We start from the raw sequence: 18,537 nt of genomic DNA on the forward strand, positions 1-18,537 counted from the left end.
TAAGTTTTATAGTATTCTTTAAGTCGATTTTTCTCAAGTATTGTATTTTTGAGTTGTGTCACTCTTCTTGCCGAGGTGCGATATGGTAGCACCTCCTTCACCAGCTTGCATGTGACGGTTAGAAGGAATTTTCTAGAACTGATCCGATCCGTCTTCCAACCTGATTCGTCCGACCATAGTCTAAGTGAGACCATCAGATGTCGTACTGAGTCGAGAGGTGGTGGTGGTGTCGGCCACAGTAGGTGCCAGCATTACTTTGGCCCAGCCCTATGTCAGGGTTCAGGTCAGGCGCGTGGCCCACGTAAGAGCCCTGTGACGTTAACCTGTGGCGCCCCCGGCACGGCGGCGGCCAGCTCTTGGGCAGAGCAGCAGGTGATGAGCCCCTTGCTGGGTCGGTTCCAGTTGCGCCTCGCCCAGCCCGCTTTGGTGCACACGTTTTCGGGGCACACCTGCGTCAGCACCTGCACCGCCTTGCACGTCGCGAATGGGTTGTTGAGCCCCACGAAGACTATCGCCGTGCCCGACCGCGGGTCGTGCACCAGCTTCCAGAAGAACAGCGGTACCGCAATGCGGCGGCCCCCCGCCAGGTACAGCTCCTCTGTGTCATCCAGCGACAGCACGCCGTGTGTCCCAGTCCAAACCTGCGCAATGTCAAGGAAAAAAGGTTTTTTGTTTCCAGTGTAAAATTTATAGCATAAAACAAGTAGAGTAGCCAACTCCTTCCCAAAAGTGTCTTATCTACACTCATGCTCATAAATTACGGATAATTACAGAATGTGGTGCCATGCAATGAGACACTACACAAAACTGGCGCTAATAGCATAGGCACAGATCTGTAAGTCCACAGTATTGGTGATAAGTTGAGAAAACCGTCCCGAAACGCATGTGCTACAAAACGCCACTGTTTCCTGCACATGTACCCCGACATCAATATGGGATAAGACCACCATGCACACGTACACAGGCCGCACAACTGGTTGGCTTACTCTGGATCAGGTGGTCGACCAGCTGCTGGGGTACAGCCTCCCATTGTAACACCAGTGTCTGTCGGAGCTCCTGAGGTGTCCTAGGGGTTTGAAGACGTGCAGCGATACGTCGACCGAGAGCATCCCAGACCTGCTCGAAGGGGTTTAGGTCTGGAGAACAGGCAGGCCACTCCATTCGCCTGATATCTTCTGTTTCAAGGTACTCTTCCACGATGGCAGTTTGGTGGGGCCGTGCGTTATCATCCATGAGGAGCAAGGTGGGACCCACTGCACCCCTGATAAGGCGGACATACTGGTGCAAAATGACGTCCTGATATACCTGACCTGTTCCTCCGTCAAAGACAAGAAGGGGTGTACGTGCACCAATCATAATTCCACCCCACACCATCAAACCACGACCTCCATACAGGTCCCTTTCAAGGACATTAAGGGGTTGGTATCTGGTTCCTGGTTCACGCCAGATGAAAACCCGGCGAGAATCACTGTTCACACCATACATGTACTCGTCTGTGAACATAACCTGGGACCACTGTTCCAATGACCATGTACTGTGTTCTTGACACCAGGCTTTACGGGCTCTCCTGTGACCAGGGGTCAGTAGAATGCACCGTGCAGGTCTCTGGGCGAATAAACCGTGTCTGTTCAGTCGTCTGTAGACTGTGTGTCTCGAGACAACCGTTCCAGTGGCTGCGGTAAGGTCCCGGGCAAGGCTACCTGCAGTACTCCGTGGCCGTCTGCGGGCACTGATGATGAGGTATCGGTCTTCTTGTGGTGTTGTACACTGTGAACGTCCCGTACTGTAGCGCCTGTCTGCTGAAATAGTTGCCATAATCTTGAGATCACACTTTGTGGCACACGCAGGGCCGGTGCTACGACCTGCCGTGTTTGACCAGCCTCCAGTCGCCCTAGTATTCTACCCCTCATAACGTCATCAATATGTGTTCTTTGAGCTATTTCCAGCACGCAGTCACCATTAACACGTCTGAAAACATCTGCACACTTACTCGCTGCACCGTACCCTGGCATGCACCAACACACCTCTGCGTACGTAGACTGCTTCCAGCGCCACCGTGCGACGACCGCAGGTCAAATGCACCGCATGTTCATACCCCGAGGTGATGTAAACCCGCAAACCGCCCACCAGAGCGTTGTTTCACCATGTATCAGCATTATCCTTAATTTATGAGCATGAGTGTACATCCATACTGTGAATACTACTGTGTAATACGTGGCAGTGAGTACTTCTGGTTGTACCGAATATCCCCGTTCTTTCTTTCTCATTCATTTAACGAGTGATTGCTTAAATTCCTCTGAGGGCTCTGTCGTACGTGGGTGGTTTGATATGACTGGCAAATTTCCGTGAAAGAATGTAACTTTTTCGTTGCACCCCATATTTGGTAAGTTTGATTATTACAAGGAACATATAAAGAATTCCAACAATGTACAGCGCACAGTTCATCTTTGACATCTGTCATGATTGGTCAGTGTGTCGACTTGAAACTTCTTAATAAAAATTTTACGTATTCTGAAATCTCTGAGAAGGTCAAACTTCTACGTTATTTAATTCTGCTGCTAAGTGAAATTGAATGCAAGTGAACCTACATTCTTTTTACTTATTTCTTATCATGTCAACACTGATCCACAATATTCTGCTCAAAAAATGATAACCTGACTTCAAATAATTAATACAAAAGAATGGCCCTGAATTAGAGGAAATCCTAGCAATAACGTGCACATTACATAAGTCACTTACCTCACAAAAATCTTCATTACCAGAACTACAGCAATGTCGCAAGCACCATTATTGCCAGGTAAATGAAAGATTCTAACTACTGAGGGCTACTGATAGGCATGTGGTTAACAAAGGAAAGATTTTGTTGCAATGCGAACACAGTATTTACCTTAAGAATGTAACACCCAGTTCAAGAACTATATAATCGTCCATGACATCCAGTTCCAAAAATTATATAATCATGACTAATATTCCGTCTCAAAGTCCGACACCTCCAGATCGTCCGCTCGTGCTAATACTGCGCCTCCATCACCGGTGACTACTCACTCCTAACTTCCATCACTGCTGGCTGTTCACCTCCAACCTCTAGTCCGACCAGCCACAGAGAGTCTCTTACAGACTGCCACAGTGCAGTCAGAGATTTAATACAGAGCGCTACATAGTGCTACCAACATACAAACACATAAACAGCCTACTTACAGACTGCGATTGTAAGTGGATAAAACTGAGTTTCTTGCTGTTATCAAACATTTTAATTTGGAGAGCTAGATTTCCCATAAATCAAAACAGTTTCCACCATCACTGAAAACCTTTTACTAATGAATCGACAAATTTAAACGTGGTCCAACAAACATAGAAAGCGAAGCACGCACCGGCCACCCAACTGAGGTCGCTAGAAAGGGAACCATTAACAAAATCCATGGTATGGTGATGCAAGACCGCTGAATAAAAATTAATGAGATTGCTCAGTTAAGCGAGTGCATAACATCCTGCACAGAGAATTGACTATGAAGAAGCCGTGTGTGAAATGGGTGTCGCAGTTGCTCACAGTCGATCAAAAGTTCATCTGGTACAATTCACCACAATATATTGCGATGTTTGATCGCAATCCTCAAGACTTTTTGCGCTGATTTATGACTGTTGATGAAACTTGGATACATCATTACACAAGAATCGAAACGGCGATCAAAATAATGGACAATGGCCGATGAAAGTGCACCGAAGAAAACAAATGCCATTTTATCAGCTGATATGGCGATTACCATTGCTTTTTGGGACTCCCGAGGAATAATCGCCATAGATTACTGGGAAAAAAGCAGAACTATAAGTTGACCCTATTATGCTTCTTGTTGGACCGTTTCAAACTTGCGTTAGCTGTAAAAGTGCTCTTTCACCATGATAATTCACCGTCAGCGATAGCAGTGGGCCGGCCGAAGTGGCCGTGCGGTTAAAGGCGCTGCAGTCTGGAACCGCAAGACCGCTACGGTCGCAGGTTCGAATCCTGCCTCGGGCATGGATGTTTGTGATGTCATTAGGTTAGTTAGGTTTAACTAGTTCTAAGTTCTAGGGGACTAATGACCTCAGCAGTTGAGTCCCATAGTGCTCAGAGCCATTTGAACCATTTGATAGCAGTGGGCTTTGAATTGTTTCCTCATCCAGCCTTTTCACCAGACTTGGCCACAAGTGAGTTTTTCCTGTTCCCTAACTTGAAATTTTGCATTTCTGGGAAAAAATTTTCATAAATTGTGGACATGGTACTCGCAGTCAACGAGCATTTTGTAGAGTTTGATAGAACCTTCTTTTCCGGTGGGATGAAAAAGCTGGACGATCGCTGGACCAAGTGTACATCCCTGAAAGGAGACAGTGTCGAGGAATAAGGTAAATGGTTTACGAAAAAACGTTTTTACCAGTCGTATCAAACCACCCTCGTACACACGGTGCTTGAAAAGCAGTGTCACATATTCCTACAGGAGGTTATATTGATCAAAACTAGAAGAAAACCTCCTCTAAGAGTATGTCCAGAAACCATTACCTGTTAAGGTATGACACAGTCTGTCGTCTCATTCCCATCTGTTACAAAGAAGTACACACACGTGGTGTCGCATCTGGCTACCATGCATTTTGCCACATCCTTCACCACTTCTTTGCAGTGAATCACATGCTCTTTCAAACACATCTGGCTCCAATCTGACTGTGTCACATGCCTTGATTACTCGCTCCCGTAACTTCAGCACACTGTCGATGGATTGAGCCTATTGAATGTCTCCATGCAGGAAATCCAATGGATTCAGTTCTGGTGACAAGACAGGTCATGCTACCGCACCTCATTGACCAAGCCATCATCCATGAAACATGGCTGTGGACTACAGTCGCACGATCTCGGGAAACTGAAGCTATTAACGGATAATCCTTGGCACCGATCGTGAATGGATCGGAATATATGCTCAGTGTACCCTGTTAGTTGTATTTGGTATGGGTCCCACACACTTGAGCAATATTTTAGGACAGCTCTCTCCCATTACCCTATCAGTGAACCGAAGTCTCTCACCTACTTTACCTTTGCCTAAAGCATTTCATTTAGTAAGAACTAACCAGGTATTTTTTGAACTAGGTCGATATGGTGAAATGGTTAACGCCCTGAGTAAGAACTAACCAGGTATTTTTTGAATTAGGTCGATATGGTGAAATGGTTAACGCCCTGTGCTTATATCTGGGACGATGGTAATCCAGATTACGTTTCCCATGGCTCCCCTGGATCACTTACGGTAAATATTGGATTGGTCCCTTAGAAATGGTCACGGTCTATTTTCTTCTCCAACCATGCCCTGTTTGATCTTGTCTTCAGATTTGCCTCCACACAGTTTAATAACGTTCCTGATTAGATGTTGCATCCACTGTACAAAGTTGTGCGTAAAAGGGAGAATAATTTGCAATTATTTCTCTCCCAGAAACATGCAATGGGTTAACAAGAATTTGTGGATACTTGCATGGGCATCTGATATTTTGTTTTGGGCCATCCCAAACAGTTTCAGGGAGTCACTCATGGGGCTGCTTACTCTTGTTCGCTCTCCATGTGTCGCATTCACAATTTTAACCAGATGCACACGATAACTGCCATTTGGAAGACAGTGTCGCACCACGGCTCTGTCGGGCATAGCAGAAGTGACGCATGAATGACTCAGCAGACGCTACGGCCGCAGTTTCGAATCCTGTCTCAGGCATGGATGTGTGATGTCCTTAGTTTAGTTAGGTTTAAGTAGCTCTAAGTTCTAGGGGACTGATGACCTTAGAAGTTAAGTTCCATAGTGCTCAGAACCATTTGAACCATTTTGGCTCAGCAGAGAGGCACCGTCGCACAGGAATCAATGGTGGGAGTTCTTACACAAGAAGCTGTATTCAGATTGTGTTAACATTGCGGAAGTCGTCATCTGAGCCCCCTGAAAAGCAAAGTTACCACACCATCACAGCACAGCAGGACCGCAGTACCGCTGACGTAGGAGAAAGATTGGGCAACCAAAGTAGTGATGTCATGACTGCCCATTGGGTCTGCCTTAGGCCCTGGGTCTGCTACAAAGAGCGTGTTGCAATTTCAGCAACAGTGACAGCCCGAGGTAAGATAAGCATTGCTTATTTTAGACAAGTAGTATCACACACCATTAGGAGCAGATACAAGGAGAAGTCTACATCAGTCAACATACTGAATTGGATCTTCAAGCCATCACTACGAGATTCTGCCTTAGCTAGCGAGTCTGCCTGAGTCTGAATGCTGCTGACTTGATGCTTACCAGCCAGTGGGCCACTTGCAGTCAAACCTCCATCCACTGGACGCCACGCACCTGGGACACTTAGCCACCCAGCTGTCATCACCATGTGAGGGCAAACTCTGGTGCTGCTCGTGTCACTCTGTGCAGACAAACTTTGCTGCTGTTCACACTGTGTGAGAAAACTCCTTGGCTGCCAGCAATAATGCTGCTATCCACACCGAGGTCCATGCTTCGTCTCTGCACGCCTTGATACGTCCTGCACTGACTCGCGCATCTGCCCAGCCAACACGGCTGACTTCACGGTGTCTGTCACAAAGAAGACCCTGTGAGCTGATGCACCACTGTACCAGTGGAGTTATAACTACTTAGCTTCACCTGCCACCTGTCAAACAGGGGAGGCACCGCACGTGGGCAGACAGAAGGCCACTTGTAACTTAATCATGCTTCACCACCCAATGCCAACTTGTATCTTGGGGGTGCTGAACACTGAAGTAATTCGACACAGAACAAACATTTGATTGAATTTCCTGTTTTTATGACTGAAGGTCGGCAAACCATCTGGTACGTATCCACCACATCGATACAACCCCACCTTGGGTGGAGAGCTGATGACCATCCTGAGCACTGAAGGCCCAGCTCCACCACCTACCATAGAGGTCACCCACCTCATGGCCCCTACAACAGTAATCTGACCATCCTCATTAATTGCAGGTAACAGCTCATCCTGGTTGTACTGAGCCCTGTTGTAAAAACTCTGAATCAGGTATGTATATGTCACTTAAAGGAAATGGACATTTTTTGCGTAATTAAAATATCCACAGAGGACCTGCCTGCAGCATGCAGTTTTTCGAAATGACTTCTCGTGTTTCCAAATGAACATGACGTTGAGCTTCATTTATGTGTAGCTGCAAACATGATTCACATGACTGTGTAAAATGTGACAGCGTATGTTGGTGACACTCTGTCCACTGTAATCTAGAAAATTTATAGTTTATAGCACTTCCAGGTTTAGAGAAAGCTCTAGGCAATAGTAACTGTAATACAATCTCTGAAGTCCTGGAGACATCAGGGAGACAAAATAGGGAGTGAAACGTTATCTATAACCCCTACTGTTCCAGTTATGAGAGTCATCCATGTAGGGAAAATATTTTTAGCGAGGAGACGGGATAAAAGTTGGCTTTGCTGGTCTGTCATGACGGCGTTTTGGTTGCATCTAAGGTGTGCTTTCCTTCGAGAGCCGGATGTTTGTCACTACAATATTTAAAAAAGGACCGTCTGTGGTCCCACAGCATTCATATGTCCCTCACGTTACGATTAGCTCCGACACACTGACCCATTTTTAATCCACTGAACTTCCTCCAAGGAACTACCACATTAAACGCATACCTGATTAATTACGAAACTTTATTTATGGTGCGTCTAAAGACGACAGAAGATGGAAGAAAGGCGAGCCTGCTTATATAACATTTCTAGATTTAGGGTAGGCTTTTAAAATGTTGACTGGAATATAATCTCTCAAATTATGTAATTAACAAAGATAAAATACATTAAGCGAAAAGTTATCTACGATTTTCACAATTTTACAGACTGAAGTGTCGAAGGATATGAAAGGGAGGTATCAGCTGCTAAGCAAGTGAGACAGGATTGTAACAGACCCCCACTACTGTTCAGTCTATCCACTGAACAAATTGAAAAGGAAATCAAAGAGAAATTGGGAAAGAGAATTAAAGTTCAGGGAGAAGAAATAAAAACTATGAAGTGTGTCGATGAGAGAGTAATTCTCTCACAGACGGCAAAGGACTTGGAACAGCAGTTGAAAGGAATGAACAGTATCTTGAAACGAAGTTATTAATATTAATGAAATTAAAACAAGAGTAGTGGAGTATAGTCAAATTAAATCAGTGATGCTGAAGGTGACTTTCTGATTCGGAAATGACACACTGAAAATAGTAGATCAATTTTGCTGTTTGGCTAGCAAAATAAATGATGACAGAAATAGAGAGGATATAAAACGCAGTTTGGCATCGGCAACAAATAAGTTTCTTGAAAAGAGATATATGCCAATAATTTGTGTAAATTTATGTGTTAGGAAGTCTTTTTGATAGCAGTTGGAGTGTAATCTTGTACAGAGATGAAACATGTACGATAAGCAGCACGGACAATACAGATATGTCAAACGTGGAGTTGGAGAAGGATACTGATGATTAGATTGCTACGTCAGATTACTAACCAAGACGTACTGTGTCTAACAACTTGATAAAAGAAAGGGGTCGGATGACATAACACATCCTCAGCCTATAATGAATGTTCAGTTGTTAACTGAGAAAGTGTGGTGTATAAATTGTAGAGGCAATCCAAGGATTGACTACTCGACTACAGTATGCAGCTTCAAATGGATGTAGGTTGAATCTGTTACATAGAGTTGAAGAAGGCTGCATAAGATAGATCAACTTGAAGAGCAGCATCATACGATTCTTCCAACTGAAGACCACAACAACAGCAGCAAAAACGAGGTTGGGAGTACTCAACAGACCTACAGCAATTACTGAAACCATGATCATTGAATAACAATACGTATGCCAACAACTGAGTTCTACATGAGTGATGTGTTTACAATGGGAAAAAAATGTTGAGAAAATGTAGGAATTCAAACTGAAAACGCATTTGCGTCTACGTCTATGTGTATACTGCGCATGTCAACTTACGATGTTCGACGTAGGGTAGTCCTAACTTGCGTACTGCTGTCACTACCTGTCTTTGGTGTTCCAATCGCGAATGGTTGGTAATAATCCTTCTGAGATCGAATCTCTCTAGTTTTACCTCTGTGGACTTCTCGTGAGATATCCATAGGACGGTGAAATATAATAACTGATTCTTCTAGGAAAATGTGCTCTCGGAAATTTAACATTTAAACCACACTAAGACTCTGAGCGCTTTGTATCGACGACCACCGGAGATGGATGAAAATCTCCGTGATGCTTTCGCGCAAAGTAAATTAACCTGTGAAAAAACGAGCTGCTTTTCTTTGAATCTTACCTATTCTCTGTCAACCCTATATGACACTAATCCCAGACTGAAGAGAAATACTCAAGCGTTTGTTGAATGCGGATTTTGCAGACGACTTCCCGTGTGGGTGGGCTATACTTTCTAAGGTTTCTACCTTACGTGCGGTTAGTTCATATAATCATTCCACTTTAAATCGTTTCGTATCCTTCCTTCTAGACATTTTGTGGATGTTGCTGCTTCCATTGATTGTTCTGCAATTTCCCGTGTACTCATACGAGTACAATAACAGTTCTTTCTGCTTATTTATGGCCGGCCGGTGTGGCCGAGCGGTTCTAGGCACTTAAGTCTGGAACCGCGCGATCGATACGGTCGCAGGTTCGAATTCTGCCTCGGCCATGGATGTGTGTGATGTTCGTAGGTTAGTTAGGTTTAAATAGTTCTAAGTCTAGGGGACTGATGAGCTCAGATGTTAAGTCCCATAGTGCTCAGAGCCATTTGAACCATTTTTGCTTATTTATGCGCAATATGCTACGTTTGTTTATGTTAACCGCCAATTGACGATCTCTGCACCAAGTGTCAAACCCATGCACGGTTTCCTTAATTTCCGTACAGTTTCCTAGCGTTGCAACTGCTCTGTACACAATATCATCGGTGAGATGCCTCTTGGAACTTCTAACGTCGTTCATATGTCAGTTGTATATATAGTTAAAAGTAATGGGACCCTCCTTTGGGGTACATCTGAAGTCAATTGTACACTTGAAGATTTCTCTCCCCTAAGAATGACAAGCTCTTTCCTGTGCGTTAAAACAAAACACCGTCTGAACAGACCTTGAAGGTCCAACGGTACTTGTTGGCCGCCGTGTCATCCTCAGCCTGAATTCAAATACAGAAGTATGTAAACAGGCAGAATACAGCGCTACGATCGGCAACGCCTATATGAAACAACAAGGGTCTGGCGCATTTGTTACATCGGTTATTGCTGCTAAAATGGTAGGTTATCAAGATTTAAATGAGTCTGACGTCGTGTTACAGTCGGCATACGAGCGATGGGACACAGCATCTCCGAGGTAGCGATGAAGTGGGGATTTTTCCGTACGACCATTTCACGAATGTACCGTGCATATCAGGAACCCGGTAAAACATCAAATACCCGACATCGCTGCGGCAGGAAAAAGATTCTGCAAGAATGGTACCAACGACGACTGAAGAGAATCGTTCAAGGTGACAGAAGTGCAACCCTTCCGTAAATTGGTCCAGATTTCAATGCTGGGCCATCAACAAGTGTCAGCGTGCGAACCATTCATCGATATGGGCTTTCGGAGCCGAAGTCCCACTCGTATACCCTTGATGACTGCACGACACGAAGTTTTACACCTCGCCTGGGTCTGTCAACACTGACATTGAACTGTTGATGACTGAAAACATGTTGTCTGGTCGTATGAGTATCGGTTCAAATTGTATCGAGTGGATGGACGTGTACAGAAAAGAAGACAACCTCATGAAGCCATGGATCCTGCATGTCAGTAGGGGACTGCTCACGCTGGTGCAGGCTCTGTAATGGTGTGTGCAGTTGGAGTGATATGGGACCCCTGATACGTCTAGATACGACTCTGACAGCTGACACGTACATAAGCATCCTGTCTGATCACCTGCATCCATTCATGTCCAGTGTGCAATCCGACGGACTTGGGCAATTTCAGCAGGACAATGCAACTCCCCACACGTCCAGAATTGCTGCAGAGTGGCTCCAGGAACACTCTTCTGAGTTTAAACTCCCCAGATATGAGCATGGTTGAGGATATCTGGGATGCTTTGCAACGTACTGTTGAGAACAGGTCTCCACCTCCTCATACTCTTATGGATTTATGGACAGCCCGGCAGGATTCATGGTGTCAATTCCCTCCAGCACTACTTCAGTCAGACATTAGTCGAGTGTACGCCGTGTCGTGTTGTGGCACTTCTGCGTACTCGCGGGGGCCTTACAAAATATTAGGTAGGTGTACCAGTTTCTTTGTGTCTTCAGTGTATATACTGTGAAACGTAACGGTCTCATAACAGTCCCTTAGGGACTTCTGAAGTTAATTTTTCAGTATGCTAGGAACTCTTCACTTCGAACATACATTTGGTCTGCTATCCCGTACTATCGGATTTTGTTCATTAGGCGGCAGTGGGGATCTGTATAGAACGCCTTCCGGAAGTGAAAGAACACGACATCTGCCTGGGCACTGTTTCTTACTGCTTTCTGTATTTAGTGGACGAAAAAAGGGAGCTTAACTTCATATGAACGTTGTTTTCCGAAACCGTGTTGGTTCCTACACAAACTTTCGGTCTCCAGAAATGTCATAACGCAGAAGCATAAAACACCTTACAAAATACAACTGACCGACGTCAGAGATATAGGTCTACAGCTTTGTCTGTCTGTTCGACTTACTTTCTTAAATACAGGAATGACGTATGCCTTTTTCCAGTCATTACGAATGCTTCACTTCTCCAGAGCCCTACGGCACACGCTGCTAAGACAGGGACAAGTTCTTCCGCATATGTTATACAGGTTGTCTCAGAAACGTTTCGACAAACTTCAAGAAGTTGTAAGTGGCGTCTTCAGGAACAAATCGAGGACAGGAACCTCTGTCCGGAAACGTTATTCAGCAACACTACAGAACGTTGAACTTACAGGCACCCGCGCCTGGCACTAGGCTACCAATTCGGCAGCAAACGCGACTTCGTACGCTGACGAAGCGTAGGCGGCACGTCTCGTAATGTTGCTTGTTATTCAGTGATCGAGCAAGATTTTCACGGTCGCCAGTGGAAAAGATGGAACTAGTGGAGAAGATAGAGCTAGCTGCCGCGTAGACATGCCTTGTTTGCTATGAATACAATGCTCTGTTGTCCCAGTAGATGACGGTTTCCATCTGCTGTTCATTTTTCTCTTAGAATCTGTAGTGTTCTTTGGTATACAGGAGAAACATAAACTGCACATGGAAACCTGTGAACAAAACTGTCATGCACTGAGACAACAGAGCATCGCATCTATAGGACACGCAACTATCTTCATCTTCTCCACTGACAGTCGTGATCACTGAACAACAGACAACATTGCGAGCTATTTCTCCTACGCTCCATCAACGTACAAAGTCACGTTTGCTGCCGAAGCGGTGGCCCGTTGGCAAGTGCCGGCGCCTACAACTTCGACGCTCTGTAGTGTCTTTGGATGATGTTTCCTGACAAGAGTTCCCATCTCCGATTTCTTCCTCAAGATACCCTCTACAATCGTCGAAGTCTGTCACGATATTTCTAGGACACCCTGCATAGGTGCCTGAAGAGGTCCAGTGGTCTCTTCTCTGTTGATCGATTTCAGTTGATTGTCTATCCCGCGATCATTTATTTTGATACCCGTTAATTTGTCACTAACGAAACGATTTTAAACAAAGAAAAACAGTACGGTCTTCGTCAGTGAAAGAGTTGTCGAAAAATTACTTTTTTATTTCGGCATTCTCTGTGTCATCCTTCATTTCGGCGTCATTGTGGTCACAGATAGCTTCGATCCGTAAAACGACTTCGGACCTTCTGTCATATTGGTAGATAGAATTTTACTTTCGACTTTTCTGAAAAATTCACGCGTGGCTCCCTTTCCCCAGTTTGTCTGAAGCTCTGGCAGTTTTGCTTTTTCTTAGCACTTTCCTAACACGGCTGTTCAACAACGGCGGGTCTTGTCACAACTTTGCTCGACACATAACTGTCTTAGGCGCAATGTACAATACTCTTGAACTTTGTCCGTTTATGCTCAACATTTTCAGTTCTGGAGATGAATGTTTATGTTGAGCGCTCAAGTAACCTTGTAACAACGACTCTGTACTATTGTACATGTAAGTAATTCTTTTCATCTGATTTTACGATAAACTTATGTAATTGATGTTCTGATTTCATTTATTTTTGTTTCATGCCATTATATTAAGAAAACTGTAAATAAGTTTCAATGTGAATATTAATGTTTATGTCAAATGTCAAGTAATATTGTAATAGAGTTGAAATGTAACAAATGTTGAAACTGTTGTAAGATGTTTAAAATTGTAACTGTGTGTCTGGTCGATACGTAGGCAATGTGTTAGGATATGTAGAATGCAAAACCTCGGGTGAATACCCGGTCTGTCAGGGAGCGGTAATAGGTGGATGGCAGGCGAGCGCGGGAAAATGCGCGCGGGCACTGCACGGCAGAACGGGCACAGGAGTAGTTGGAGTTTGGCACTGGTTTGAGCATCACCTTCTGGAGCGAGGAGGCTCTCCTGGAAAACGTAGCTTCACTGAGCCTCGGGTATGCCGTTCCAACACCCACACAGCATGGCAAAATTCTATAGGCACTAAATGAAAAAGGATTGCGATGCTAAGAAGAATTAAAGTGCCGATACGTCAAGAGCCATAGCTGTGGCTGTATGTGTGCTCTGTGCCTCGCCACCTTGCCGCCCACCAACCGCCGCATCGATACTAGCAGGTTGAAACTTTTAGTATTGTATTCGTATTGATCAGAGAGTGAACTGTGTTTGTTTGGTGCAATAATAACGTAAATCTTACCAGAAACTTTCCATCATTTAATTATCCTCACAACTAACCTATACAGGGTCCTTTCCAAACGTTGTGCAACCCGAGTGTCCCGAAATGAAAATTAAAAATTGTGTTAATAATAATTATTTGCAGAACTAGCTATATTAGAATGGTGTTTAAAGAAATGTATTGTTAATGAACCAGTAAATGAATAGCGAAGGTCTAACGAAGTCGAAAGATAACTTTAGTATTGATACAGTAATGAAGTTTATTACTTCGAGACAGATTTAAATGAGCAGTAAATAAGATGAAAAGAGTAGTAACTTATATACTGGAAATCTTGAATGAATAATAAATTCCGTAATCATTTTTTAAATACAGCGATCATAACAGTTTCAGGGTTCCCCCCTCATTCATTTGAATTCTGAAGTATTCTAAATTGGTTTGACCAGCAAAAGTTAAAGTCAACAGAATATTCAAAATTTATCAGTTGTTTTTTTAATCAAAATTGACATTTTGTGTGTGTGGCATGAAAGTACAATTTCTAGGGTAACCTATGCCCGATTTTAATCAGATTAACAGACAGTATAAAGTTTTGTAGTAAACATTATAGTGTAGTGTTATGTATTCATGATTTTCCATATCATTACAGAACGTGAAACTATCAGTTCAATAGATTTTCTGGTTCTAAAATTCTACTATATTATGCAGTGTTACAACTTGCTGTTTTGCATGAATATATACCAACTTGTACAGGGAAGAAACTCAGTTAATGCCTAATTAGTCTGGCGGCCATATTATTGTCACATTGGTAGCATCTGACTTGTGATTGCATTTGGAACTTACTTGACGAAACATTGTTATTACAGAGTGGATGTAAGTCTGACTGACCACCATTCAGGTACACGCGGTCGATATCTATGCGAAAATCCTTTCTCATAAGGTGAATCCCGCTCACTTACCATAGCACAGGCTTTAACGAGTACTGTGTCAGGGATTACAGCCTATTGCACTGTTTTTAGTCTCACTTTCTAAGTAGAAATATCTTCCTACTTTTGTTTACATTCCTAGTTACAGCAGTATTCAGTTGTTTTGTAACAATCTTATAATCACTGATTCTGTTAACTGAGTCGAAATGTTGGGTCCAGTTGGTGACAAGGAGAACTTAGATGCTACCTTTTCGAGTCGGTTTTGCGATTAACTACTTAAGATAATTTTCAGATAAGACATTTAGAATTTATTTCACACACTTCCCCGTCCAAACGCCTGCCCTGATCACTTGACTCTCGCTGTCTATAGAAAGTAAGTGGAAATCTCTCCATAATACTTCAATATAACCAAAAATGTACACGAAATCTTCCCCAAATTTTCCCTCGAATATTCCGCCATTAGTGCTTCTGTGGCAGGGGGTCTATAAAAGCATCCGGTGACCATATTTGATCCACCTTTAACACTTATCTTCAGACAAATTACTTCACATCCGAGATTGTGCTAATCGATTACGAACCAATAACACGTAACGTATTATTTACAGCTATAACCACGCGTTCTCCAACAGCGTTCAATTTTTACGATATGGATTCCAATCTGAATGTATAATTTCAAAGCTATTAACAAGTGGTTTCAGCTAGATTTCTGTCCTTAGTACTACATGAGCCTTATTAATGATAATAAGCGAGAATAGATCTAGGATCTTTCCATTGATACTCCTGCCATTTAACAATTGCTTTCTCTGGTGAATGCTACACCATGTAATTATATGGACTCATTTTCTTCCCTGTGTGATGTCATAACGTGCCTTATAGAGCCCGTGAAGGGATTTATCTACCCTAAAAAAATCCACAAACACCACACTTATTGAGCTACAATAGAAGCCGTTTCATGCGTGCGGTGCACTCCTGGAAATGGAAAAAAGAACACATTGACACCGGTGTGTCAGACCCACCATACTTGCTCCGGACACTGCGAGAGGGCTGTACAAGCAATGATCACACGCACGGCACAGCGGACACACCAGGAACCGCGGTGTTGGCCGTCGAATGGCGCTAGCTGCGCAGCATTTGTGCACCGCCGCCGTCAGTGTCAGCCAGTTTGCCGTGGCATACGGAGCTCCATCGCAGTCTTTAACACTGGTAGCATGCCGCGACAGCGTGGACGTGAACCGTATGTGCAGTTGACGGACTTTGAGCGAGGGCGTATAGTGGGCATGCGGGAGGCCGGGTGGACGTACCGCCGAATTGCTCAACACGTGGGGCGTGAGGTCTCCACAGTACATCGATGTTGTCGCCAGTGGTCGGCGGAAGGTGCACGTGCCCGTCGACCTGGGACCGGACCGCAGCGACGCACGGATGCACGCCAAGACCGTAGGATCCTACGCAGTGCCGTAGGGGACCGCACCGCCACTTCCCAGCAAATTAGGGACACTGTTGCTCCTGGGTTATCGGCGAGGACCATTCGCAACCGTCTCCATGAAGCTGGGCTACGGTCCCGCACACCGTTAGGCCGTCTTCCGCTCACGCCCCAACATCGTGCAGCCCGCCTCCAGTGGTGTCGCGACAGGCGTGAATGGAGGGACGAATGGAGACGTGTCGTCTTCAGCGATGAGAGTCGCTTCTGCCTTGGTGCCAATGATGGTCGTATGCGTGTTTGGCGCCGTGCAGGTGAGCGCCACAATCAGGACTGCATACGACCGAGGCACACAGGGCCAACACCAGGCATCATGGTGTGGGGTGCGATCTCCTACACTGGCCGTACACCACTGGTGATCGTCGAGGGGACACTGAATAGTGCACGGTACATCCAAACCGTCATCGAACCCATCGTTCTACCATTCCTAGACCGGCAAGGGAACTTGCTGTTCCAACAGGACAATGCACGTCCGCATGTATCCCGTGCCACCCAACGTGCTCTAGATGGTGTAAGTCAACTACCCTGGCCAGCAAGATCTCCGGATCTGTCCCCCATTGAGCATGTTTGGGACTGGATGAAGCGTCGTCTCACGCGGTCTGCACGTCCAGCACGAACGCTGGTCCAACTGAGGCGCCAGGTGGAAATGGCATGGCAAGCCGTTCCACAGGACTACATCCAGCATCTCTACGATCGTCTCCATGGGAGAATAGCAGCCTGCATTGCTGCGAAAGGTGGATATACACTGTACTAGTGCCGACATTGTGCATGCTCTGTTGCCTGTGTCTATGTGCCTGTGGTTCTGTCAGTGTGATCATGTGATGTATCTGACCCCAGGAATGTGTCAATAAAGTTTCCCCTTCCTGGGACAATGAATTCACGGTGTTCTTATTTCAATTTCCAGGAGTATATTAAGGGGTGTCCTACAATTCTCCACTTTTAATCTTTCTTTTATTGATATAACTACCACGAACAGGGAGAAACAGTAGGATATACGAGGTGCGACAATAAAGTAACGAGACTGATTTTCTTTGCAAGATGTGACAACCCTGCGGCCTTGTGTAGGCACAATATCTTTGACCTTGATCTATAAGCTGCTTCTAGTCCAAGTGGCACATCGATGCAAATACTCAGTCGTGAGTTGTGCTGTAATAAGTTCACACGTGTTTCTGTCTCTCGTCAAGAAAATGGAACCGTATGATACTGCCCAACGATATGCCATTTCTTTTTGCGTTAAATTGGGTGAAAACACGACGACACCTTACGATAAGCTTCAGAAGGCTTTTGGAGAGGAGGTCATGTCAAGAGCTCAAGTTTTTTGTAAGCATAAAATGCTTAGTGAAGGCAGCACGAATGTTGAAGATGAAGACCGCAGTGGACGACCATCAACCTCACGGACGGATGTCAACTTGGCCAGGGTGCGTGAACTCGTACGATCTGATCGAAGATTATCCATGAAAATGATTGCTGAAGAACTGAACATCAATCGAGAAACGGTTCGTCTGATAATAACTGAAGATCTTGGTATGAGAAAGATTGCAAATGGTCCCCAAAAATCTCACATCACATCAGCGAGAAACACGGAAAAATGTGGCAGCTGATCTGTTAGAGCAAACGGAAATCAATCCAGAATTGTTGAGCTGTGTTATCACTGGTGATGAAAGTTGGTTTTTTTCAGTACGATCCTGAGACAAAACGTCAAAGTTCGCAATGATGCTCAAAGGGTTCACCCAGACCCAAAAAAGCTCGCATGTCAAAGTCAAAAGTGAATTGCGTTTTTCCGCTCAAGTATGATCTCCATAGCGCCGCTGTCCGCGTTTTCGCCACTTATCACGTCCGAGGCGGAAGATAAGAAGTTGAAAATCATTTCACTCTTTTAAGCTGGGTCGATGAGACTGACATGGCACCAATAAACCAGATTGTATGTTGAAGGGGAAAAGTAAATAGTTGGGTTCTGTAGTAAAACTGTGTCTTCTGAGTTCGTTATTTGGATATGTACTCTTCGAATTTAGATGTTATAGTATCCGTTCTCCTGGATTCCATACCCAAGCACTTTAACTAAATCAAGTAAACATGCAACCAAGAAAAAGAAAAGCAGAGAGAGAAGATATTTCATATACGACACACAGAACATGGGACGCTATGGTTAGAGGGTCTTTAAAAGTTAGCCTTATCACTGACGAGTATAAGAGGAATGCACATGCGCAACGCATGGAAGACTACAGAGCCCTCTCAGACGACGACCACTGGGAAGACCCTGCAAAAGATAACGTGACTGAGACGGAGATGGTCGACAGGCCTAAACCTTGAAAGGAAAGAACGA

At 44.6% G+C, this 18,537-nt stretch overlaps 1 protein-coding gene across 1 annotated transcript in view; it reads right to left on the reverse strand.

Moving 5' to 3' along the window:
• Positions 1–284: 284 nt before the first annotated feature.
• The window catches only part of LOC124605997, a 51,277-nt gene continuing 33,024 nt past the window's right edge, over positions 285–18,537 (reverse strand). Inside the window, exon 3 of the mRNA XM_047137960.1 lies at positions 285–641. Within this exon, the coding sequence (XP_046993916.1) occupies positions 285–641 (357 nt within the window). The remainder of the gene's footprint in view (positions 642–18,537) is intronic.

Source organism: Schistocerca americana, chromosome 3 (assembly GCF_021461395.2).
Source record: "Schistocerca americana isolate TAMUIC-IGC-003095 chromosome 3, iqSchAmer2.1, whole genome shotgun sequence".
NCBI lineage: Eukaryota > Metazoa > Arthropoda > Insecta > Orthoptera > Acrididae > Schistocerca > Schistocerca americana.